The sequence below is a fragment of the Alosa sapidissima genome, chromosome 20 (genome assembly GCF_018492685.1).
Source record: "Alosa sapidissima isolate fAloSap1 chromosome 20, fAloSap1.pri, whole genome shotgun sequence".
Lineage (NCBI taxonomy): Eukaryota > Metazoa > Chordata > Actinopteri > Clupeiformes > Clupeidae > Alosa > Alosa sapidissima.
This window is the reverse complement of record NC_055976.1, coordinates 17509798-17534087: the sequence shown is the minus strand read 5'-3', so window position 1 is coordinate 17534087 and position 24290 is coordinate 17509798. Positions and strand designations below refer to the sequence as shown.

The window sequence follows — 24290 nt, the reverse complement described above, 5'->3', positions numbered from 1 at the left end:
TCTTCTTCCTCCTGAAGTTTATTACCTATATATTTATAATTAATTAACATTACTTTGTAAAATGTTGCTTTCACTTTGACATTAAAGAGGGGATTTTTTGTAAATTATTGTAAAAAAAAAGGCGAAATTAAATTGGCAAAGATTCCATTTATTAAAACAATAAAAGGGGAAATATCCAAGGGGAGTGGATACTGTTTTATAGGCAGCCTATATGTACCTCAAAAAATTATAGGCTTTCGGAACATCACTCTGTGAACGATTTCAACACAGTAGCCCAACTTAGTCAAACAGAGGTGTTGCCTGCTTTCAGTGATTCCAGTAAAACTTGATTTTGAGTCAACCTTGGAATGGAGACTGCTGCTGAAGCAGTCAACAAATAGCTTACTCTTCACTCTTCAAGGGGCCTTTTAAAAAAAAAAAAACTCCAATGGTTTGTTTGTAAGTTCATATCATCTGTATGATAATTGCATATAAACCACTGGCCTTCACATGATAATCCAGCAGTTGGAGCATTAGCCTACTTTCTAAAAGTCATAATAAATTATTAACAGAATATGATGTTCTTATTAAGTTTAAACAAATCGTAGCAACAGAAGAATGGGGGGAAACTGTAATTCAGTGATAGGCCAAAACACAGATTTTCATAGACTTCACTCGCTTCTTACGCACAGTCCACATGCGTGAACTAATTGTTATATAATATAATTGTTATAATAAACATATAATGCAAATACTAGGTAAGTAGGCCTATCTTTTCATATCTTTTCAGGCACGCATCTTTTTAGGCCTACATTATCTTTTCATATCTTTTCCCACATAAATCACTTAAAAAACACATAGCTTAACACCTTTGTTGTTTTAAATGGCTATGTTTACCCCGACGCCCCACCTCTCCCAACACGGTGTTTTCTCATCAAGTTTTTCTCATCAAGCAATCACGTTACTCGGGGGTAATAGGCATATTTCTGATAGGCTATGTCTGCAACGAACGCGGAACTTTGAGAGCCACATCTACAATTTTGTTCACGCCACCGTCCTTCTGAGTTTTCGGTTCATTCTAGCAAACTATTGCCCACCCACCCTATTATAAGGTAAACCAATCCCATTTAACCTTGACGCGCAAGTCACAACTTGTATTGGTGGGATTGGACATTGTAACTGTCAATTTTAATTTCCCTGACACCTTACATGCAGAGGAACGCTTCCGAATAAGAATTTCTGCCTCCATCTAGACGTGGATGTAGGAAGAAGTATAACGTTGCAGCTTGATTGGTTTGTTGCCATTATTGATTCGGTATGCATAATATGTTATTCGATTTTGCTAGTCATTTTGTAGCCTAGCCTACTATTTGTGCAGACCTTGTTGAGCGATGTGACACTTAGCTTGCTATGTAAATTGTCTTTCAGGTTAGCAGTCTGTAGATCATACAGAAGGAAGTAGCCTACGCTAGCATTCGACCTAGCTGTCATATCTGCAGACAGACCTTTTGACATTTGTCGGGGGTGTTTTGATTGTGTTAAAACGGCAGAAGAGAACAAGTTGTGATTTCACACTCATGATTTTCCTCCAACCAAAATCAACCTGGGTAAGCCTGGTTTACGGATTTGTTGACAATAGCAAGGTAGCAATCTGTAGCTAGCCAGCTTTTTTACTGTTTCTGGCTTTATCCTGGCAACTGTTGGTGGAAGACAAGTGGCAGTGAAGCGAACGAAACGTTGGTCAGCTAGGAAATCAGCGAGAGGCTTCAAGGGTTGCTTGACAGCGCAGCCATGCTGTACTAGCAAGTTGCACACTTCAGTCTTTCAGTGTGAAAGGCTATGTGTTCGAACATAAGAAGCTAGCCAAGTAGCTATATTAACGTTGCCCACATAAAAGTACTGTGCCGTGACATATCACGTTAGGTTAATTGCAGAGCATACTGTTAAGCGGTCAGTTTAGCTGTAACTTATAGCAAGCGAGCTATGAATGATTGAAAAACAATTGAGTGAATGCATATTCCTGTTTACTGATGTGACGTGGTGCATTAATTGGCCAGCACATAGGAGTTGAGGATCGCTGGGCTGGCAGATAACCTACAGTTAAGTTGGGCTGCAAAGGTGTTTGGTGTGAACGAGAAAACGTGTCGTACTTATGATTTAAACTGGGATGTTAAATTGTTATGGGAATTTGAAGTAGCTAACATTTACGGCTGTGCTGTCCAAGGTAGGTCTGCTGAAGTGCAAGCTAACGTCTGCTTTGTGTGGCTCACACAGGCCACGTCGCTGCTGCTGCTGCTGTTAAGCCTTTCAGGCAGAAGTGTTGGGTTTGTGTGGATGATAGCTAGCTTGGTAAGAAACGTACAAATTAGGTAATAGTACCTACTACGAGTTTAAGAAAGCTTATGATTTGTCGTTTTCCTCAAACCAGACCGTTCTTGTTCAGTTGGCTAAATGCTAGACATGGACTATGTCTTATAATTAATATTGTTAGTCTGATAGCCTAGCTTGCTTGCTAGCTAACGTCAACCGGCCAGCCTGGCGGTCAGTACACGGTTCGTGTATGCGAAGTAACGTCGTATTTCCTACTAATAAAGGGAAGCTATTTATTTATTGAAAACAAAGTAGAATAAAGGTCTGAAGATGGTAGGGTTCAGTGCAAATCGCAGAGGAGGCCGCCTGCCGTCCTTCATCTTTATCGCCTTGATGGTGGTTATCGTCATCCTGTCTTTCAACTACTGGAGCGTATCCAACAAACACGGGCGTCTGCTGGACGAGCTCGCCGAGGTACAGACGCAGGTGAAGCGGACGGACGCGGCGCGCAGCCGCCTGGAGAAGCGGAACTCGGAGCTGATGGTGCAGGTGGACACGCACAGGAAACAGATCGAGCAGAAAGATGGAGACTTCAGCGTGATGGAAGGCAAACTCCAGACTCGGGAAGCACTGATCAAAAAGTGCAGCGATGATAAGGTGAGTTCTTGCAGCAAGGGTCATGAAGATCTGCTTATATGGAACTTAGAGCAACACGTTGCCTCACACTGTACTTCCAGGATTTTCCCATAGACAGTTAAATATAATATGTTGTGACACATGTTCCCCCTGTATTCAGTTATTCATGCAGACCCTGTGGCAGTTTTTCTGACGATGCTTTAACATTTTTTCAAACTCTGTTTTCAAATACCAGATTCCTTTTGTAGTTCTTGTCAACAAAGGCTAGTATCTGGAAGGCTTAAAAAGAAAAAAAAAACCTGTTTAAACAAATTTGCATAAGACGTTTGCTCTCTGACACATTTCCACTGTATCCTGGTCCTGGACACACCAAGACAAACTATAATCTCTCTAGTCTCCGCCCTAAAGTATTATACAATACTTTCAATCCGGGCCGTTGTCACGACGCCACTTGCCCACTTCACACACTCTCTCTGTTTGGAATCCAGATACCAATGCCTTCTTTACCACCACACAGCCTCAGACAGACTGTGTCATATGAGAGTACAGCCTTTATGGAGTACGGTCAAAAATATGTAGTCAGAACACGGCCAACTGAGGGTTTCCGTTTAGTGAGTAAGTCATAAAATTGTGAACTTTGTTGTAAAATGGCAGAGAGTGTGTGAATTGTAGATCTGAATTGTCAAAATCGCCACTCCTGAAAAGCATTGATTGTGAGGTATGTGTGGCCGTATCAGAAAAGTGGCAACAGGCAGGTGGGGTGTGCAGTGTACAGGAAAATAGAGAGAAAATGGACTACATGAAAATAGTCTTTTGCCTCATTTTCAGTTCCTCTTTTCTTCCTCCTTTCATCCTTGTCTACTGTACCTCTTTCCCAGTCATTATTTCTTACCCTCTCCAGCGCACTCACTCACTCACTCACTCACACACACATTAATATACCATGAAAGACTACAACTCTATTACCTTTCCCCCATGTTGAATGAATATTAGACACACACACACACACACGTTTTCAGGCTGTGAGACTGCCAGCCAACTTTAAGCCAACATCCACGTCCCAAAATCTCTCTCTCTCTCTGTTTTTCTTTCTTTCTGTATCCTGTTCATTTTGTTCTTTTCGTTTCTCCCTCTTCATCCTCTCTGCCTTGCATCCCTTCTTGCTCCACGTATCTTCCCTTCTGTCCGTTCTATTCATTGTGTACACTCATATATGCGCTACATAGCATGGGATGGGTGTACCATGGCTCTTGGGCTGAATCGTGTACCCACTCTGTTCTCTGTGTGTGTGTGTGTGTGTGTGTGTGTGTGTGTGTGTGTGTGTGTGTGTGTGTGTGTGTGTGTGTGTGTGTGTAGAAGGGCATTTGTTTGCTTTCAGGCTTTTCGTGGACCAGCTGTTCCCCCTGTAGGCTCTTTTTGTGTGCTGTGGGGGGGTGGGGTTGTTCATTGGGGCACAGATAATGACCCCACATCTCTCTCGAAGTTTTTAGTCCCCCTCTTTAGCATTCAGAGGTGTGTCTGTATGAGTGTGCCTGTATGACTGACTGTGTTGTTTTCTGTTGGTTTCTGTCTGGTGACACACCGGTAGATTAGATTACATTTAATTCAACGTTATTGTCATTGTGCAGAGTAGAAGTACAAAGGTAGGTAGGCGAATGTTTGCAGCATTGCCATGATCTGCAGCAGTGTTAGGCCTTCACTATGACAAAACTATGACAAAAGGACCCTGAACAAACTGATCAACATCTTGGACAATGAGTGTCACCCACTCCACAGCACTATTGTTAAGCAGAAGAGCCTGATCAGCTGGAGACTTCGCTCACTGCCTTGCACAACAGACAGACTGAGGAAGTAATTTGTCCCCAGGGCCATTGAACTGTTCAATGCTTCACTTAAGGGGAGAGGAGAGAGAGACTTCTCTGCAGTCTGTCTGCCTCTTCACCCCCTCCATGTTTGGATACTGTCTGTCCACTAGCCACTTTTTTACCACTGTCTTTCTGCCTCACTGTTTGCGTGCTATATTAGCACATTAGCACATAAGAATAACCCCTCCCTCCATGCCACAGCCGAACTGTGGCCACACATATACCTTTTCTTAAAATAGTTATATATATATAGATATATAGACTTTATTCTTGCACAGTTGCACTGTTGGACTTACTCATTTGCACTATCACCATGACCATGATCACCACTGCACTATCACCGTGACACTCACTCACACAGAACACCTTACCTTACTATGCACAGAGAATCACAGGCTCAGTCCCTGCCTCAGTCATTGCAAGCGCCTCTTGATTGATTAATCACCACTATGTGGATACTGTTTTTAGAATTGATTTAGATTAAGTGTTAGTTAGTATAATTTGTATTTTGGTGTATTTAGTATATTCTTATGTTATACTGTCCTTATTGCTTAGTTGTGTTTTTATATTATATACTTTTAATTACTTTTTCTGCTGTTAGTGAATGTGTATGTGTTGTCTGTATGCTACTGAGACCTTCAATAAAGTATCTCTATCTATGGACACACGTCATGAGCGAGACAAGAAGGACTCCTGTGCTGATGCCCCGGCCCGGAACATGATTGGTTGCTTTGTGCTGTCTTTGGGCAATCAGAGTGATTATGGAGCTCACAATATGGGGAGGACACACACACACACCCCCCTACCCAGAAAGTGGTAGCCTAGTAGTCTCTTGAACGAGAGAACACACCCCCCTACCTAGAAAGTGGTAGCCTTGTGTCTCTTGAACGAGAGAATCCAGGAAGTGAATTCTGAACACGGCACCCAGGAACAGCCTGTTTGCACTGAAATTTAGACACTCATGGTCAAAGACACACACTCACACACACGCGCGCACACACACACTCTCACAGAAGCACAAACACTCACTCACAGAAACACATACACACACACACACTCACTCACAGAAGCACAAACACTCACTCACTCACAGAAACACACACACACACAAACCAAGTCTCTCTCTCTCTCTCTGTCCTCCTCTCCCTCACTCTCCTTTTGTTTTGCTTGTTAAGTTTCTGTCTTTCTTTATCTCTATCTTCCTCTCTTTCACTCTGTTTCTCTATCACTCTGTTTCTCTATCATTGCTGTTCGCTTTGCTGATCCCTCCATAGTAGACAATGTGGCTCTTCAAGTTAACTATGATTAGGTTGTCCTACTTAAGAGATTAAAACAGCCCCATGACTAGAGATGCAGTCAATCATGGGCCTCCTCAAAAACTTTACACAGAATCTGTGTAGTCTGCCTGAAACACACACATATACGCACTCTCACACACATGGATTTAATTGAAGGGGACATGGCGGGGGGGGGGGGAACTAAGGCTAAATAAATGAGCATATATCTTTTTAGGGATGTTCTATGTCATGAGTGTGTGTGTGTGTGAGTGTGTAGTGTGTGAGAGAGGGAGGGAGTGAGTGAGTGAGTATGTTTAAGCCCAGTGGAGGCTCTACCGTATGAGATCAGATGTCTGGGAGCTGCAGGGGTCGTGTTGTGTGGAAGTGTGTATGCTGGCTGAAGGCGTGTGTGTATGTCTCCCGTCAGCAGCGGGTTGTCCTTTTGAGAGAGTGTGTGTAAAGAGCAACGCCATTAGCCTCTCTGATATCTGCAGCGCCAGAGGGGACTCGCTCCCTCTTTTTCATTCTTTCTGAATTTCTCATCCTGTCTCTCTCTCTCTCTCTCTCTCTCTCTCTCTCTCTCTCTCTCTCTCTCTCTCTCTCTCTTCTCACTTTCTCTCTATGTCTCTCTCTCTTTCTCACTTTCTCACTCGCTCTCTCACACACTCACACTTTCTCTCTCTCTCTCTCTCTCTCTCTCTCTCTCTTCTCACTTTCTCTCTATGTCTCTCTCTCTTTCTCACTTTCTCACTCGCTCTCTCACACACTCACACTTTCTCTCTCTCTCTCTCTCTCTCTCTCTCTCTCACTTTCTCTCTATGTCTCTCTCTCTCTCTCTCTTTCTCACTTTCTCTCTATGTCTCTCTCTCTTTCTCTCTCACACTCTCACACTTTCTCTCTGTCTCTCTCTTTCTCTTTGCCATCCCTCCCCCCCCCCCATGCCTACATTACCACCACACAGCCTCAGACAGACTGTCATATGAGAGTTCAGCCTTTATGGAGTACGGTCAAAAATATGCGGTCAGAACGTGGCCAACTGAGGGTTTCCGTTTAGTGAGTAAGTCATAATGCTGTAATTGTGAACTTTTGTTTTAAGATGGCAGGGAGTGTGTGAATTGTAGATCTGTGTGTCAAAATCGCCACTCCTGAAAGCATTGATGTGAGGCATAGACTGTATAGATTATATATAGTTCTATATATACAGTCTGTGATGTGGGGTATCAGTGAGGCCGTGTCAGAAAAGTGCCACATCTGAAGAACAGGCAGGTGGGGTGTGCAGTGTACAGGAAAATAGAGAGAAAATGGACTACATGAAAATAGTCCTTTGCCTCATTTTCAGTTCCTCTTTTCTTCCTCCTTTCATCCTTGTCTACTGTACCTCTTTCCCAGTCATTATTTCTTACCCTCTCCAGCGCTCTCTCTCTCTCTCTCGCGTGCGCGCTCTCGCTCTCTATTTCACTTTGACACAAGTGCTTTCAGTCATCACACACTGCTCTCTCTCACTCTTTCTTCCTCTCTTTCTTTGTCTTTGTCTGTATTCCTGTCTTCCTGTCTCTCTCCCGCTCTCTCTCTTGCCGTCTGCAGGGAGGGTGCCGGGTGCAGCTTTTATCTGTTGGATGGGTGACATTGATGTTGTAATTACTGTCCCACATCTCCTGAGTATTTCCTCTTTTTTTCTGTTTCTCCTCAATCTCTTTCTTTTCTCCCTCCCTCACATACTCTCTGTGTGTGTGTGTGTGTGTGTGTGTTTGTGTTTACAGTCTACGGATTGTCCTCTCCTGAATGCCATGCTTTGATTCCGAGGGCCTTGTGTTGTTTCTTGTTTATGTAGGTTAGTCTGTGTAGGTTAGTTTAGTGTTTTGTCTCTTGTGATTTCATATTTTTCGCCCGCAGACGTCTCCTTGGATATGCGGCTATGTCTTTGGCCACGCTGTGCTGACAGTCTCATTTGAGTGATCTACAGTTAAGAGGACCAGATAGCTGTAGGGGGATCTGAAGTGGTAGTGACTCAGTAGTGAAGTGTTTTAGCTACCTGTCTACCTGGCCCACCCCACACAGTGTTGGAATGGTCTGATCCAGATTTGTTTATGAAGTGTGTGCTTCAGATGTTTTGATCTGTAGCCTGATTGTTTTCTTCTCTCTCTGGTATTGAGGAGCCAGCTGCGTTCCTGACTCTCCTTGAGTTTTTTTGGTGTGTGTGTGTGTGTGTGTGTGTGTGTGTGTGTGTGTGTGTGTGTGTGTGTGTGTGTGTGTGTGTGTGTGTGTGTGTGTGTGTGTGTTGTTTCATGATCATGTGTGCTGCCTCTCTTTGTTCTACTTAAAGGTATTGAGGAACACACACACACACACACACACACACATGATCACACACACTCCATCTAGTGAGGCTATCTAGGCTATGATGTATACGTTTATTTACCTGGATACCCTCTCGAACTTGATGCTCATTTATAGGGTGTCAGTGTGTGTGTGGTCACCTCACGGTTGTCTGCTGCAGTCTCGTTGCAGTCTGCGCTGGTGTTGTCCTCTACTAGATGTGTGTCAGTAAAGGTGAGCCGCTGTTGCAGCCTGCGCAGCCTGTGATGGCGTTAGTGCTGTGGAGGTGTGTTGGCATTGTTATAGCTGGGCCTATAAAAAGAGCAGCGGGGAGAGCTGTTTTAAGACCGAAGGCCAGCCAGGTAGAATGGGCTTCGTGACTACTTGTGGAAACCCAAGGTTGTGTGAGTTTAGAACGAGGTTATTTGTGTGTGTGTGTGTGTGTGTGTGTGTGTGTGTGTGTGTGTGTGTGTGTGTGTGTGTGTGTGTGTGTGTGTGTTTTGACTTTGGCTCCTCCTAATGGACACAGCGAGTAGAGCGGCATTATGAAGAATAAAAAGGGTGGGAGAGCTGAAGTGGGGGAAACAAAGGGTTTTGTATCGAGAGAGAGACCCATTGCACACACACACACAGACACACACATGCACGCACACACACACACACACACAATAAATACTTTGTAGGTATGCGTTCACATGGATGCTGTATCTATGTGCGTTTGTTTGCCTCCATCACTTGCAGACCCAGTGCTGTCCCGTTCTCCCACCCTCCTCCAGCACACACAGTACTGCACATTACATTTGCCCTTTGTGTCTCAATGAATACAAGTTGCAGTGCAATTCAGTGCCTTGGCATCTAGTGTGTGTGTGTGTGTGTGTGTGTGTGTGTGTGTGTGTGTGTGTGTGTGTGTGTAAGAAAGAAAGAAAGAAGGCAAGAGAGTTTCGAGTGAAGGAGTTATAGAAAGAGAGCGAGTGCAAGACAAAGACCGAGCGAGAGAAACACGGTCAGTGTGACTAGAAAGTCAACATACGCTCCTCTGGGGCTTTGTCTCTGATGGAACCAATGGTCAGTGTGTTGCGATTCCACTCAAGCGATTTATTTGTCTACGAGAGCACAGCAAATTTTATATGTACCTCTGGCTCACACACACACACACACACACACACACACACACACACAGTTGGCTAGCCCATGTAGCAGAGACCGGACTGAACTCCCATGGGAGGCTGACATTACTGGGCACTTCAAAGGCATGTTATGAAGTATTAAACCCTCTACACAATCCCATCTGGTATGGAGGTCTAGTAGCGTCTCCCATGAACTGGTCTGTAAATCGAAGCTTCTCTTCAAATAAACAGCTTTAGATATGTCTTCACTTCACTTCAGATATAAACTATTTGTAAAAAAAACAGATACAATCTCCTCACCGATAAAGAGGTTTGTGAGTTGAAGGTCCACTGTATAGATAAACTAACTGGTTTGTTTTTTGTCTGCCCCCCCCCACCCAGATGAAGCTCCAGAATGATGTCACTACTCAAAGCTCGGAAATCCAGCGATTGAAAGGTAAGCCTGTTGTGCCACCAGCAGAGGGTGATATTTCACATTCTCACTGAAGCTGAAGGAGAACCACTTTTGATTGATTAGACAACAGTTTGCTTCACATAGTCCTTCTGATGTTGATGTTGACCTTATTTGCAAGTGATTGCTCCACTGTTCTACTTTTGTCATTCTGGCCTACATGGTATTGACTAGTCAAAAATGAACTGCCGTGTGTGTGTGTGTGTGTGTGTGTGTGTGTGTTCATGTATGTCATTCTGGATGTACTTCATTGTCTTTATATTGCATATGTGTTGTGATATGTCTTTTTGTTAGCCTTATGATGCATGTGTGTGTGCATTTGTGTGCATATGTTGTGTATGAATGTGTTCATGCTTTTGTGTAACAAATTGACAAAAGTGTCTGCTGAAAAACATAATAACGTGTGTGTGTGTGTCTACAGAGCAGATGAAGGAGCTCCGGCAGGAGTTCCTAAAGCAGGAGGACCAGCTCCGAGAGGTGAAGAAGAACAGCACCACCCTGGAGAGGAAGCTGGAGTACGAGAGGTGAGACCCCTCCCAGGGTCCTAGTGCCCTGACTCTCGCCAGATGAATTTCGTTCCGCTTAGCTCCGACTAGCTTCACTCACATCCATCTGGGACCTCTTCCATTGAGAGTCATTTCTGCAACCGATTTTATGGTACAGCCAATCAGGACGCAGGGTGGGAGTTTCATAGATATGACATAGCGTAGAAGCGACTGTGAGACTGTTATCAGCGTCGTCACGAGTTGGCTTCGATGTGAGTGGTTGAAGTAGCACGTCAATAGATGACGGACAAGTGGCTTATTCAATCATATGCAAGCATTTTTTGATTAGGCCCAGGCTTCTGACTCCAATGGATTGGTCCCAGATGGATGAGTGGAGCTAGGCGGAACGAAATTCATCTGGCGAGAGTCAGGTTAGGGTCCTAGTGCCCTTCCTCCACCTCCATCCATGAACCCTGTCCTCCTCCCTCAGAGCTCCTGTCCCATGACTGGACACGCAGCAGGACCGATGCCAACACTTGTGTTGCGTCCTGTAGTGCCACAGGGACATGACAAAGAGGCTCATGGTGATATTTGTTGTGCATCACCAACACTACGGTGCCTTTATTATTACCTATGACTTTACTCTGGTGGCTGTTCTGAGGCCAGCTGTCAGGATGGACTCCCTTTCTGCTGCTTCGGCCAGGCCGTCGTGGAGACAGAACGCCTGCAGCCAGGTTGAGTTGCACGTTTTATTCAGCCAGTTGTGTCTTAAGTGGCCTTGACTGACAGGTAAGAGGTGTCAGCACAGCACCTGCACAGTCGTTTAAAAGGCTAGAGTCCTCCCTGACGCCCCTAAGCTACTGTCTGCGGCTGGCCCGTCTAAAAGGCTAGAGTCCTCCCTGACGCCCCTAAGCTGCTGTCTGCGGCTGGCCCGTCTAAAAGGCTAGAGTCCTCCCTGACGCCCCTAAGCTGCTGTCTGCGGCTGGCCCGTCTAAAAGGCTAGAGTCCTCCCTGACGCCCCTAAGCTGCTGTCTGCGGCTGGCCTGTCTAAAAGGCTAGAGTCCTCCCTGACGCCCCTAAGCTACTGTCTGCGGCTGGCCCGTCTAAAAGGCTAGAGTCCTCCCTGACGCCCCCTAAGCTACTGTCTGCGGCTGGCCCGTCTAAAAGGCTAGAGTCCTCCCTGACGCCCCTAAGCTACTGTCTGCGGCTGGCCCGTCTAAAAGGCTAGAGTCCTCCTTGACGCTGTGCTGCTTCTGGAGCCATTAGTGCGGCTCTGCCAGGGCTCTGGGATGTACAGGACGTGACGGGATGGGAGATGGACAAGAGGCATATTGAGATCCATGTCACTTAGTGCTCCTGTGCTACACGCCCTCCTGGAAGGGGCCTGACTTTTTTTGGCTGAAGTAGCTAACCTAGCATGGGCCATTGAAATGAATGGGGGCGTCAGTTCTATATAATACTCTCTCCAGTTCTATATAATACCTCCATGGGCCTGACGGCACTACAGTGTTGGGAATATAGTTCAGCAAGTTTTTTTTGTCTACTTGTTTCCAGCACCACAATGTCGACCTGTGTTTTTGCCTCCAGTCTTCTTCATTAAAATGGAATTGCAGTATTAATGCAAGTATTTAATAGCAACGCTTCACACATTATTATCAGAATGTGTGACCGTGACGTCAGAGCCCGATGACCTCATGACCTTGGTCTCAGAATCATGCTAGCTGACCTACTGAGGCACACATTAACTTGTCACATCTTATACTGACAACACTGCAGCCATGATGTTCCTTTTAGTTTGGACAGTGGAGTCAATATGTCAAACTCTAACTGTGTGTGTGTGTGTGTGTGAACAGGTCTGTAGTGATGGTGTTGCTGGGCTTTCGTGCCCTTTATGTGTCTGTGAGACTCTGCAGTGTTGCTGACTGTGCTAATCTGCCACTGTGTGTGGTGGCTACCCTACAGTGATAACCTTGCTAGCATCACGCTGCTTTGTGTGTGTGTGTGTGTGTGTGTGTCCTTCTCAAACCTGATGTACAGATGAGGTTATCCTCTGTGTGTATGTGTCCTCTACCTCGCTGTGTTAGCTATGCCAGTAAAGGTAATATCTTTGTGTGTGTGTGTGTGTGTGTGTGTGTGTGTCTTGTAGCCTGCAGTGCGGCCGGCAGATTGCCCAGCTGAAGGAGGAGTATGAGGAGACCAAGCGAACCCTGGAGGAACAGGCAGCGGAGTTGAAGAAGGTATGCACACACACACACACACACACACACACACACGCACACACAGTGTTTTGATCTTAATTACTCCAGTGTGCCAGTGTGTTTTGTAGGAGAGACTAAAAAGAGCCCATTTTTACTTACACAGAGACTTACACATCTTGTCTGGCTGGGGCAGTGTGTTGCTCTCAAAGCAAATGTTCTCAAATGGATCTCACACTTCAGTTTGGAACTTCCCCCTTCTCCCTCAATCACTTCATCCTCCCTCTCTCTCTCTCTCTCTCTCTCTCTCTCTCTCTCTCTCTCTCTCTCTCTCTCTCTCTCTCTCTCTCTCTCTCTCTCTCTCTCTCTCTCTCTCTCTCTCTCAAAAGTAAATCAAGTCATCTTTATTGTCAAATCTGTACAAGAAATATAGAGGATTGGAAATATGTTTCTCTCAGCCCTACAGGGTAACACAACAACAGTCACAGCAGGAATCCAGGGGCCTAGCAGTAGTAATCAGAATCAGAACCAACAGTAGCAATCATGTTAATGCTAATAATAATTATTATAATGTCCCCACCACACCCCTTGTGTGTTGTGTCTGGATCTCCCTTCTGTGTCTCTCATCTGTGCCTTTCCTCATCTCTCCTCGTGTGTGTGTGTGTGTGTGTGTGTGTGTGTGTAGTCGCTGGAGAGCCAGTGGGCGGCGGTTGTGGTAGCCGGTGTGGGGGCAGCGGAAGGGGGCACAGAGGGACAGGCGGGCGGAGAGCGCCACACACAGGCCACCAAGCAGAAGGACGCCGCAGACCTCAAAGGTATCTGGGGATCATCACATGCTCAGCACACTGTTCTCACACACACACACAGACACACACAGACAGACAGACACACACTCAAACTCTCTCTCTCTCTCACTCACTCACTCACTCACTCACTCACTCACTCACACACTCACACACACACACACACACACACACACACACACACTCAAACTATCTCTCTCACACACACACACACGCACTCAAACTATCTCGCGTGCAGGAGAACTGGGCTGAGCCTTTACTCTTGTTTTCCACTGGTTCCGTTGGTTGCGTTCTGTTTGCGACGTTGGCTTCCTATTCCACCAGCTGCACTGCGACACATCTCAGTAGCGTCCCATTAACATATTTACACTCTGATTTGCTTCTATCTACGCTATCGAAGTCTATTTTTGTAAAAAATATTTCTCTACGGATGTTCATTTTTGGACACCTGTTAAAGCGGTACTTGGACGCCACACAAACAGAACCAGTGGAAATAAGCGAGTAGCCCAGCTGCAGCTCTGCCACACTGTTTAGGCTTCCTCTCCGTCCTGGGTGCAGTGTCGGGGGATGTGCCTCATTAAACCTTTCTGTCTGTCTCTGTCTGTCTGTCTGTCTGTCTCCCATCTGTCTGTCCGTCACCATCTGGGCTGGCGCAGAGGAGATGGGCAAGCTTGGCAGCGACGCGGGCATGCCTGGCATCGAGGACAGCGAAGTGGGCAAAATGGAAGAAGTGCAGTTCGGTGAGTGCTTGTGTTCCACATTGTGACCACACACACACACACACACACACACACACACACACACACACACACACACACACACACAGATGAATGTTATTGTAGAGAGCTAAGGAAATGATCATTAATCAAACTTGATTAGATATGACCTTGATATGATCCAAGGTGAGAACATTACTCAGCTCAATGGTTGCGGATATAGGGCTGCCATATACATTAGGGAAAGCTGATTAACATATTGATTATTAGTTACAAAGCGACTCACAATAACAACAAACATTACAACAGCATTAGTGTGAAGTAAAGTGAAATGCATTTGAAATCATAATACACTTATAATAGTAATAACTGTAGTGTTTTAGCAGAGCCCAATATCCTCCATCAGTAACATTTCAGCAGCTAACTCGACCACAACCTCAACCTTTCCCAGGTCTGAAGAAGCCGGCCATCACCCAGAAGCAGGCGGCGGACAGCCCGCTGAGGGAGGACCGAGGGGGCATGGGGGCCGGAGCGGGCCCTGGGCCCGTGCCTGGCGCTGGGGCTGGGGTGGTGGAGGGCGCCGGTGTGGGCATCTCTCTGGACCGCCCTGAGCTGCCACGAGACGGCGCTCTGGACCTGGAGGCCCGCGGGGTTCTGCTGCAGCAACAGCAGCAGGCGCCACAGGCTCAGGGTGACCGGCCCATACTGTTCGACGAGGACAACAAAGTCAGGGTGCAGGCCGACGAGCTGGGGGAGCAGAGGAGGCAGCTCAGAGGTGACACACACACACACACACACACACACACACACACATAGAGAGAAAGAGACACACACACACACACACATACACATAGAGAGAAAGACATACGCACACACACATAGAGAGAAAGACATACACACACATAGACACACACACACACATACAGACACACACAGAGAAACACACAAACACATACACATAGAGACATACACACACAGATGCATGTACATACAAACACATATAGACAGACACCAGTCTTTCTGTCTAGATAGATGGACTGATGACCTTAATCAGTGCGTAATTGCTTGTGCTGTTGGTAGCCAACAGTGATGTGTCTCCCTGTACTGCGCTGTGCTATTAACGGGGAATTCCATCTGATGGCTGTGCCAACTCCAGACTGCAGGCCTATTTCACCCTTTAAGTAACATTAGCAGACAGACTAGGCCTCAGAGACTGTGGTAGTTATGGGTTTGAGCTACTTCTTCCAATGGAAATGCTGGCACTGAAGCAACCACTGAAGTGTGGTTCCTTTCCTGTGCCATAAAACCACACAGGCTCCAGATCTCAGGTACTCCGGTACCGGTAGGTGTAGTGAGAGGGAGCCCATGGTGCTATATGAATAGGGATATGATGCATGTATGATGTGGCACTTACAATGGTATGGTTCCTCACTGAAACACACACAAACACCCACCCACGCACACACACACACACATTCTGTCCATTGATATTGTGTTTTTGTTATGAAACGTATCACGCTAGTATGACATTTGAGCCCCTAAACCAGAGCGCCTTGGAAACGCTGCTGTCCCTGTGTTAGTTTGGAAATGTATTCCCTCATGCAGGAGCGCTGCAGCAGCAAGGTTGCTTGAGCTGTGGTTTTGAGTTGAAGTGATTGTGTGGCGACTTTGTTTCTTTTCTGATGGTCGTGTGTGCATATCTGACCTTGAGCTGCTTCATGCTGGTGAGTCAGCTTGAGTCTTTGTGGAGGGGAGTTATTTTGCGTGTGTGTGTGTGTGTGTGTGTGTGTGTGTGTGTGTGTGTGTGTTGCGCATGGTAAGAACATTGCTGCCTTTGGCATCTCCTCAGCAGTAGCCTGTCTTCCCATTTTCAAACACTTCTCCACCTCCCAACACTCTTGGAGCAAACGCAGACCAATATGGCAAGCCTTTTTAACATTTAACAGCTAGACGAATATGGATTACAGTCCGTAATTCAATTCTTCCTAGTCAAACTCTGCATTTCAGGTATTCCCAATGACATTCTTTCTATCCTCAATTGTCATATATGTTCCTTGGTATCAATATTCAATACCATTTAGTGCTTTGTCAAAAACCAACAAAATGGCTCATGATCCTAGCAGTGTGACAGTCATTGTAGCATCCAAATGAGTTTGAAGCATTTATTTTAAGGTAAAATAACTGCATTATGTTGCTTTTAAAGGAAATAATAGATGTATGTATCGGCAAACAGCCAAAATTAGTTTGATAATATCAGCACATCGAATATCTGTCATATATAATTATGACTAGTAGTCAAAATGATGTTGATATCTGTATAGTTCATTCTGGATAGTCAGATTTATCCATTAAATGTTAAAACCGCTTGCCATAGACCGAGGCAGGAGGAGAAACATTTAGTGCCTTTTTTTTTCTTTTTCTTTCATTGTTCTTTCTTCCTTTTGCTCTTTCTTTCTCTTACTCTTCCTTTCTTTTTTCTGTTCCTGCCTGTCCTTCTCTCCTTCTCAACACCCCATCCTCTTTCCGTTCTTTACTCTTTCCATCCCATCTGACTTGCTTCATCTTTTTTATTTATTCTTTTTACCCTCTCTTGTTCTCTCTCTCCCTGTCTCTCTCTCTCCCACTGTCCTCGGTAGCTGGCTCTGTGTTCTTAGGTTCTCTCGGTGATTAATCATTTTCTCCCAAATGGCATGAACAGGCTGCCTGGGAGTTTTTTTTCCTCCTGCATTCTTTTCTATCGGTCTTTCTTCTGTTGTAAATTTGTTCTCTATGAAATGTGCAGTCGAAGATATCTGTGATGATCCTTTGAGATAGTGTCGTGGTTTTGAAAGAGGAGAGAGGGAGATTCAGCCTTCTGATTTTAATTAAGTCAGTTTTGACTCCTCAGGCTCAGTGTGCAATCAACATGTATATTATTTATACTTCTTTGTCTAGGATTGAGTGTGTATATCCTGCAAGTTTCCTGTTTAATTCATATGCATCTCTCCCTCTCTCCCTATCCATCTCTCTCTCTCTCTCTCTCTCTCTCTCTCTCTCTCTCTCTCTCTATCTATCTATCTATCTATCTATCTATCCATTTCTCTTTCTGTTTATCTCTCTCTCTCTCCCTCTCTCCATCTGTCTTTCTATCTCTCTCTCTCAGCTCCTGATATAGCGCAGGCTAAGGCTCTGGAGGCCAAGGCCAACCTTCCCCTGCCTCCAAACCCGGCCCAAGTGCTGCCCAACCCCATGGAGCCGCGCCACGCCAGGGACCCCGCGCCCGCAGAGCCCCCCCGCCACCGCCAGAGTGAGTGTCTGCCTGCCAGCGCATTGCGGGTCGATGGGGGATGGGGGGGGTGACGGAGGGTCAGATATGAGGTTTTGGAAAGGGCTTCAGTGGTTTGGCTTTCCTGGCCCAAACACACTGTCTTTGTGTCTTACAGCGTAATGTGAGCAAATTAACCATGGAAGTTAGTGGGACTGTTTATTTGTTTGGCTGGTTGTTTTGACTTTGTTTTTTGATTTTTGGCCCAGTATTCACATGTGAATGGTGTGTGTATGTGGGCAATCGCAAGAGAAACATAAGGAAAGGTAATATTTGACCATTGTGATGTGCTATGGAGCAAAACAGGTCAAATACCGATACCATCTTTGTGTGTGTGTGTGTGCGCGCATTTGTGTGTTTGTGTCATCATGGCCTGATGCTCAGTTGCATGCAATGTACTGTAGTCTTTAAAAACAGCCCAAAAATGACTTGGTAGACAGATCATTAGGTAGGGGCCAACTTGAAGTAGAAATTCAGTTTTTTATAGGTCTCGAGTGCACATGGAATTTGATTTGTTGATAAAACATGAATATGATCCAATGCACAACCACAGAAGCTCAGATTAATTTCTTTATCTGGCATCTGTGAAGCATGACAATCTTCAGTGTGAGTGAAGGACCTATAATTGTCAAAATAAGTCAAATTGTGTATAAAAAAAAAAAAAGGTTTTCTGGATGTTACTCTTGCAGACACACACACACACACACACACCCACAACCACCTACCTCTCATCTCTTCTCAACATCACTACACAGCATCTTGGGTCGAACATACTATTATTATTATTATTATTATTACTACTACTACTGTACCTTCAAAACGGGTCATTCAGAAACCAGTGAAAGGTCAAATGTCCTTGACTATGTCTGTCTGCGTTGTGGGGAGCATGTCCATGCTTGAGAGGGAGGGCTAGAGGCAGAGAGTGGGGATGGTATGGAGGTGAAGGATGAAGGTACATGTGAGGGGCATGTCTGTCAGAGGGAGAGGGATGTAGTTAAGGGGGGTCTCTGCTCTCCAATCAAAGACTGATCTCTGTGAGCTCTTGATGATCTCTGCTGCCTGGCTTCAGCTCTGCCACCTGCTATGCTCTTTGTATCCCTGCTTCCTCCTCCTCCTCCACCACCACCTCTTCCTCCACCACCACCTCTTCCTCCTCCTCCTCCCTCTTCCTCCTCCACCACCACCTCTTCCTTCTCTTCCTCCTCCACCACCTCATCCTCCTCCACCTCTTCCTCCTCATCCTCCACCACCTCTTCCTCCTCCTGCTCTTCTTCCTCCTCTTCCTCCTCATCCTCCACCACCTCTTCCTCATCCTCCACCACCACCTCTTCCTCCTCCTCCCTCTTCCTCCTCCACCACCACCTCTTCCTTCTCTTCCTCCTCCACCACCTCATCCTCCTCCACCTCTTTCTCCTCATCCTCCACCACCTCTTCCTCCTCCTCCTCCTCCACCTTTTCCTCCGGGTGTCACAAATCTCCAAATCCTCGATTTTTCAAATTAATTTTCGATTTTAAAGTCATGATCCGATTCTCAATCTTTTTTTGTTTTGTTTTTAATTATAGTACTATTCTTGCATTTCTTATGTTTCTTGCCTTTATCCAGCTTTGTTTTGAGGGGCTTTTATTTTGAAACTACGAACTTGGCTTAGGTTAGTTAGTTCCTACCGCGAGCTACTGAAGAGAACAGAAACATGGACATAAACGTGAACATAGTGAAATGAAATAAAACCGAATGATCATTTGTTTGTTTTAGCACTCTCCAAAGAGACAAAAGGTTTGTGTTTATGGAATATTACACTGTTAATGTGTGTTTTGAACCACAAATGTACCACAAAATATTTCCACACCCGTGATTTCAGAGAAGCAGGAGGGGTTTCGAGTTCGGTTGATGTCTTTTAACTGGCTGTAGCTTCAAGTTTGCGGACACACTTCAACATGTGTGTTTGTGTGTGTGTTTGTCCTCTCTTGGCATGTCTGCCAGACGTGACATAGGGGCGCGGCTAGATCCTCGATTTTACGTTTGATCTCGAAGTTCGAGATCGTGATGTCATTTCGGTCGATATTCAACTTACAATGGAGATCGTGACACCCCATACTGTTCATCCCTCCTTCTTTTTCCTCCTCCTGCCATGCTTTGTATCCCTCCTTTTTTATCTCCTCCTGCCATGTTCTGTATCCCTCCTTTTTCTTCCTCATCCTCCTCTACAGTCCCTATACTCTCCACCTCGCACAACACGATCACTCTCTGCCATCCGTCATGTGCGTCATTCTCTTGCACCTCCTCTTGCTCGGGAAGATGCTCTACTCTTTCATGCTGTCCCACTTCCCTCCCAGTCCAACCAAGTATACTCCTGCTCCCCACACATGCCCACTCTTTCTGGCCTTTCCTCTTCCGCTATCCCCCTCTCTTTCCTCTCCTCCATTTTGTTATGCGTCCTCTCCTCTTTCATGTCCTACTCTCCGCAGCCTGCCATCTTCCTCCTCCTCCTCCTCCTCCTCTGCCTCGCCCTACGTCCTCGCCACCTTCTACTTCATCTGTTCTTGTTCTCTCTGTTTCACTTTCTCTATCCTTCTCTCCTCCATTTCTTCCTTTTCTTTCTCTCTCTCTCTCTCTCTCTCTCTCTCTCTCTCTCTCTCCGTCTGTTCTTCCTGTCCTCCTCTGTCTCTCCCTCCTGACGAGGCCCTTCTCTGCCTCTGCAGGCCGCTTCTTTGATGAGAACGAGTCCCCCGTAGATCCGCAGCACGGCTCTAAGCTGGCGGACTACAACGGGGACGACGGCAACGTGGGCGAGTATGAGGCCGACAAGCAGGCCGAGCTCGCTTACAATGAGGAGGAGGATGGTGATGGTGGGGAGGAAGACGTCCAAGGTGAGCCCCAGATGACGACTGGGGGGGGGGGGGGGGGGGGGTTAGTGTGAGAAGCCGTGTCTCTCTCCAAGGGGATTTTTTTTTTTTTTTTCCTCCAAAGTTTTCTCCAGAGTCCGTACCAGTTCCACCCCTCCCCACCCCCATCCTCCCAGTCCCATCCCTGCTGCCACTGCTGTTGCTGATGGTGCTGTCTGCACTGTACTGGATAGGCACTGTAGCATCCCTGCCCTCTCACTAAGAAGAGCAGAGCACTCTGCGTTCAGCCAGCCATTACACACTGCCCACACTGAGCACCCTCACAGAGGGATGAACACCTCTCATTGTGTGTGTGTGTGTGTGTGTGTGTGTGTGTGTGTGTGTGTGTGTGTGTGTGTGTGTGTGTGTGTGGAAATTTCTGCTACTTCCACATATCCCAGGGGGGTTCTGTGAGTGACCCTCTTGTGAGTAGTTAGCTGCATGTGTGGTTCGACTCCGCTCTGCTTGCTACTGTATGTGAGCCATCAGCTTTTGCACATCTGGCTCTCTCAGGTGACATTCTCTGCACCATATTCATTGGTTCATATGATGTCTGTGTTTGTGCACATGCAAGAGAGTAGGAAACTCAATTTGTTTAGTGTGTGTGTGTATTTTTTATTTTCTCAACCAACAGCTTGCACTAGGACAGTGTTCAGCCTTGTGTTGTGTTGTGTTGTGTTGTGTTGTGTTGTGTTGTGTTGTGTTGTGTTGTGTTGTGTTGTGTTGTGTTGTGTTGTGTTGTGTTGTGTTGTGTTGTGTTGTGTTGTGTTGTGTTGTGTTGTGTTGTTGTGAGTCGTGAGCCACCTTTCCCATCCTCAGCTTCCTTACTCTCTTGATCTTCTCTCATAGCTGTGAAATACTGCACTGAACTGTCCACTGTCGATTACAGGCCACCATTCCACATATTGTGTGTGTGTGTGTGTGAATATATATACACTCAATACACACACAGAGTTTAAATCCTGAGATTGACCTGAGTTTCTGCTCACCTCCTCATTTCTGTTTCCTAGATGATGAAGATCGAGACTTGCCTGGTGACAGAGGGGTGGACTACGGCAAACGCCATCAGGCCAACGAAATCCTGTAAACGGCTATTGGGATGTCTTATAAGAGCTCAGTCGGACTACTTGAGAAACGGAAGAGAATGAAACCCCTACAACATGGCCTCGATTCACAAGCGGCTTTTTTGATCTAATGATTTCGAGGTGCCATCTTTAGACATTTGATGCATATACCTGGGTCATGGACAGTTAAGACAATTTTTCTGAGGAGGTGGAAAATGAATGGGGGGAGGGGCGGGACTTAGAGTTTACTATTGAACTATGGAAGGAGAAATGACGTGATGTTTTTTTTTTTTTGATGTGGCATCAGAAATGTGATTAACTTATTGCCCTTTTTACTTTTTGTCCATCTCCCTAAATAGGTATGATCCCAAAGTGGTAATGATGATGTACTGTGCAAATGTGTGTGTATATATGCGAATAATATGTACATGGGAAATGTTCTTTTTATGTTTATAACAAGATTTAGTTTGTTTTTGTTTTTGTTTTGAGGGGTGTGAAGGGGCATTTTATATGAAGACTTTCAGCTAAATAATGTCAGAGGTACTGATATGAGGAACGCTTACATGGACCTGAGCTTTGGAACACTTACCTGGGACAACTGATTTTGTCAAGCTCTCCACGCTTACCATGCTCACAATGAGGATTCAGCGATTCCATTTTTCTATGTTACTGTTCCTTAGAATCTTGGGATAGAAGTATGTTTCATATTCTGGAACTGAACTCCAAGGAGTTCTACCTGATTCTTTGTGCCTGCTGGGACCTCATTGTTGATTGCCATGAAGGAGGATTCAGTAGGAACTTTACAGACTAGGAGAAGAACTCCCAGCTATGGTCCTGGACGACCACAGCCTCCTCCTCCGCTCGGTCTCTGTTGTGAGGTCTATGCCTCACTCAGACCGTTGTTGCATGCAAATATATGGTAGGCTTGGACATCAAGCCACTAGAATACGTCAAACTAGCAATACATACACACCTAAGTACAGTTTTGAAGGGCGGACTTTATTTTCGCGTTAATAGCAGCTGAAGTCTGCACAGATGAGCATGGCCGTATATATTTGACAAAACACACCTTTTAGGTATTCCGAGTTTTCTTCCTTGTCATGTAGATTATGGGAGATAAATATGAATGAACTGTTGGGTTGGGCTGGTGTTTGGCAGGGTTGGGTTGGGTTGGGTAGGCTGGGCTGGGCTGGGCTGGTGTTTGGCAGGGGACAGAGAAGATGTGATAAAAGTTTAGACGAAGGAGAAGAGGGTTGGCAACGTGAATGTATTCAGCTGTTGTAATAGTTGATTCACTTCTAGACATGAAGCCCTAAACTACATGGGTGGGTTTTTGTAGGCAATTAAACAACTGTGCAATGTAGTTTCTAATGGTCAGCTTAGTAGAATAAGACTATGTGCTCCACCTTTTCCACAGATTCTTATTAGGTTACGATGGCCATCGATGCCCTTATATCACTGTGAAAGGACCATAAAAAAGGCTCATTGACATACATTTTAAAAATCTGCTTGGTGGCAAACATGGTCTACTTCCCCAAACCATATTAAATTATCATCATCATCATCGTCATCATTAAAACAATAATAAAATATTTCCCATTTTGACCGAGTCAATCATTAAATTGGGTGTGAGTGTGCATCATAGGTTTTTGTTACAAAGCATCACGTCGTGTGTGGAGTTGACAATATTGTGGCTTTTTAATTGCATAGTAGGACAGGCTTGTTGAATCCAATAATGTGATAATTTCTAAATAAGGTAATAACTCCAAAATTGCAATCATCTTTGAACCACTTGTGTCCATCAAAGATGTAGCAAAAATCCAATTAGTTCTCAAAAATGTAAGAAACTAAAATAATTCTAAAATGTGTACCAATAATGTAGGCTAATAAATCAGTACACTATTGGAAATGATTACATCGTTGGTTTAATCTAGTTTTCCAGAAGCCAATAAGGCCATTAAGGGCCAATTCACCAATAGTGTAATGCCTTTTCCACTTCACTCAAACAACAGGCAGTACAGATGAAAAATACATTGATATTGTTTTTGAACAGCATTGGACTTCATTACAGCGCTGTACTTCACTCCACAACTACAGTAGACTACAGTAAAGAATCTCAAGCAGCCTTTTGAATCAGTGAAATACAGCAGTTGTCTTATCTGGTAATACATGTAGCCTATGTTCAGAGCAGGCTAGTAGAGTGTGACTTTACGTGTGCATTTTCAGATTTTAAGGGAACCATTTTGGATACTGAAACAACAACTATTCCTGTATGTTAAATCGTAGGGTTTGGTAGCACTTTTAAATGTTCATGCAATAAAGCGTGAATTGAATTGAGAGCACAAAGAAACACCGGGCACTTATTGCACTTATAAGCACTTATTGGCTCCGTGTTCTCCCATGAACTGTTTGTTGGAGTAGCCCAGCGTGAGCATCAGTAATTTTGCTACAGTAGCTTTTGCAACAGCACCTACATCCCCATGGCGACCGGGACTTGTTTTCCCCTTTCTCCCGCCTTCTCTATCGCAGCCGCACAATGTCTATTTATATTTTCATCCTGTAGTGGTGGTGTGCAAAAAAAGGCTTGTCCTACCAATCGTCTCCTGCCAGTACCCCCACAGACCCCCCAACACAGACATAAAATACATTTGGTCACCTCGCATAATACCAATTTAAGGAAATCTAATCTATTCTCCATCATTGACATTGTGCAATGCCTTTTTCATTTTGTTCTCACGCGAAGCAGAAACTGAGCCCATTGCATTCTTAGGAGAACAAAGATTAAGCTGAAATATCTCGTAAATGTGAAAATCTCATGTGAAACTCCCTTTACGGGCTCTGTGCCTAGTACTACTTTGGGCAACAAACGCGTTTGGTGG

At 45.2% G+C, this 24290-nt stretch overlaps 1 protein-coding gene across 2 annotated transcripts; it reads left to right on the top strand.

Moving 5' to 3' along the window:
* The first annotated feature begins 1015 nt into the window (after positions 1-1015).
* Positions 1016-23016, top strand: golm2 (golgi membrane protein 2). Of its 2 annotated transcripts, XM_042075076.1 has the most exons (11): positions 1016-1272; positions 1408-2946; positions 9892-9946; positions 10383-10485; positions 12593-12683; positions 13327-13456; positions 14101-14184; positions 14612-14935; positions 17303-17446; positions 20165-20332; positions 21358-23016. In XM_042075076.1, the coding sequence occupies exons 2-11, from the start codon at positions 2620-2622 to the stop codon at positions 21432-21434; spliced, it is 1503 nt and encodes a 500-aa protein (XP_041931010.1). In that variant the 5' UTR covers positions 1016-1272; positions 1408-2619; the 3' UTR covers positions 21435-23016. The 2 variants fall into 2 exon arrangements, with proteins under 2 accessions (XP_041931010.1, XP_041931011.1); XM_042075077.1 differs by lacking the exon at positions 20165-20332 and having other exon boundaries at positions 1018-2946.
* Positions 23017-24290: the final 1274 nt, after the last annotated feature.

Excerpts from the sequence above, each read along its gene's own strand:
- golm2 (XM_042075076.1), top strand. The coding sequence starts at position 2,620 with ATGGTAGGGTTCAGTGCAAATCGCAGAGGAGGCCGCCTGCCGTCCTTC. Across the intron at positions 12,684-13,326 it reads AGGCAGCGGAGTTGAAGAAG|TCGCTGGAGAGCCAGTGGGC; the intron begins GTATGCACACAC and ends GTGTGTGTGTAG. Across the intron at positions 20,333-21,357 it reads TGGGGAGGAAGACGTCCAAG|ATGATGAAGATCGAGACTTG; the intron begins GTGAGCCCCAGA and ends TCTGTTTCCTAG.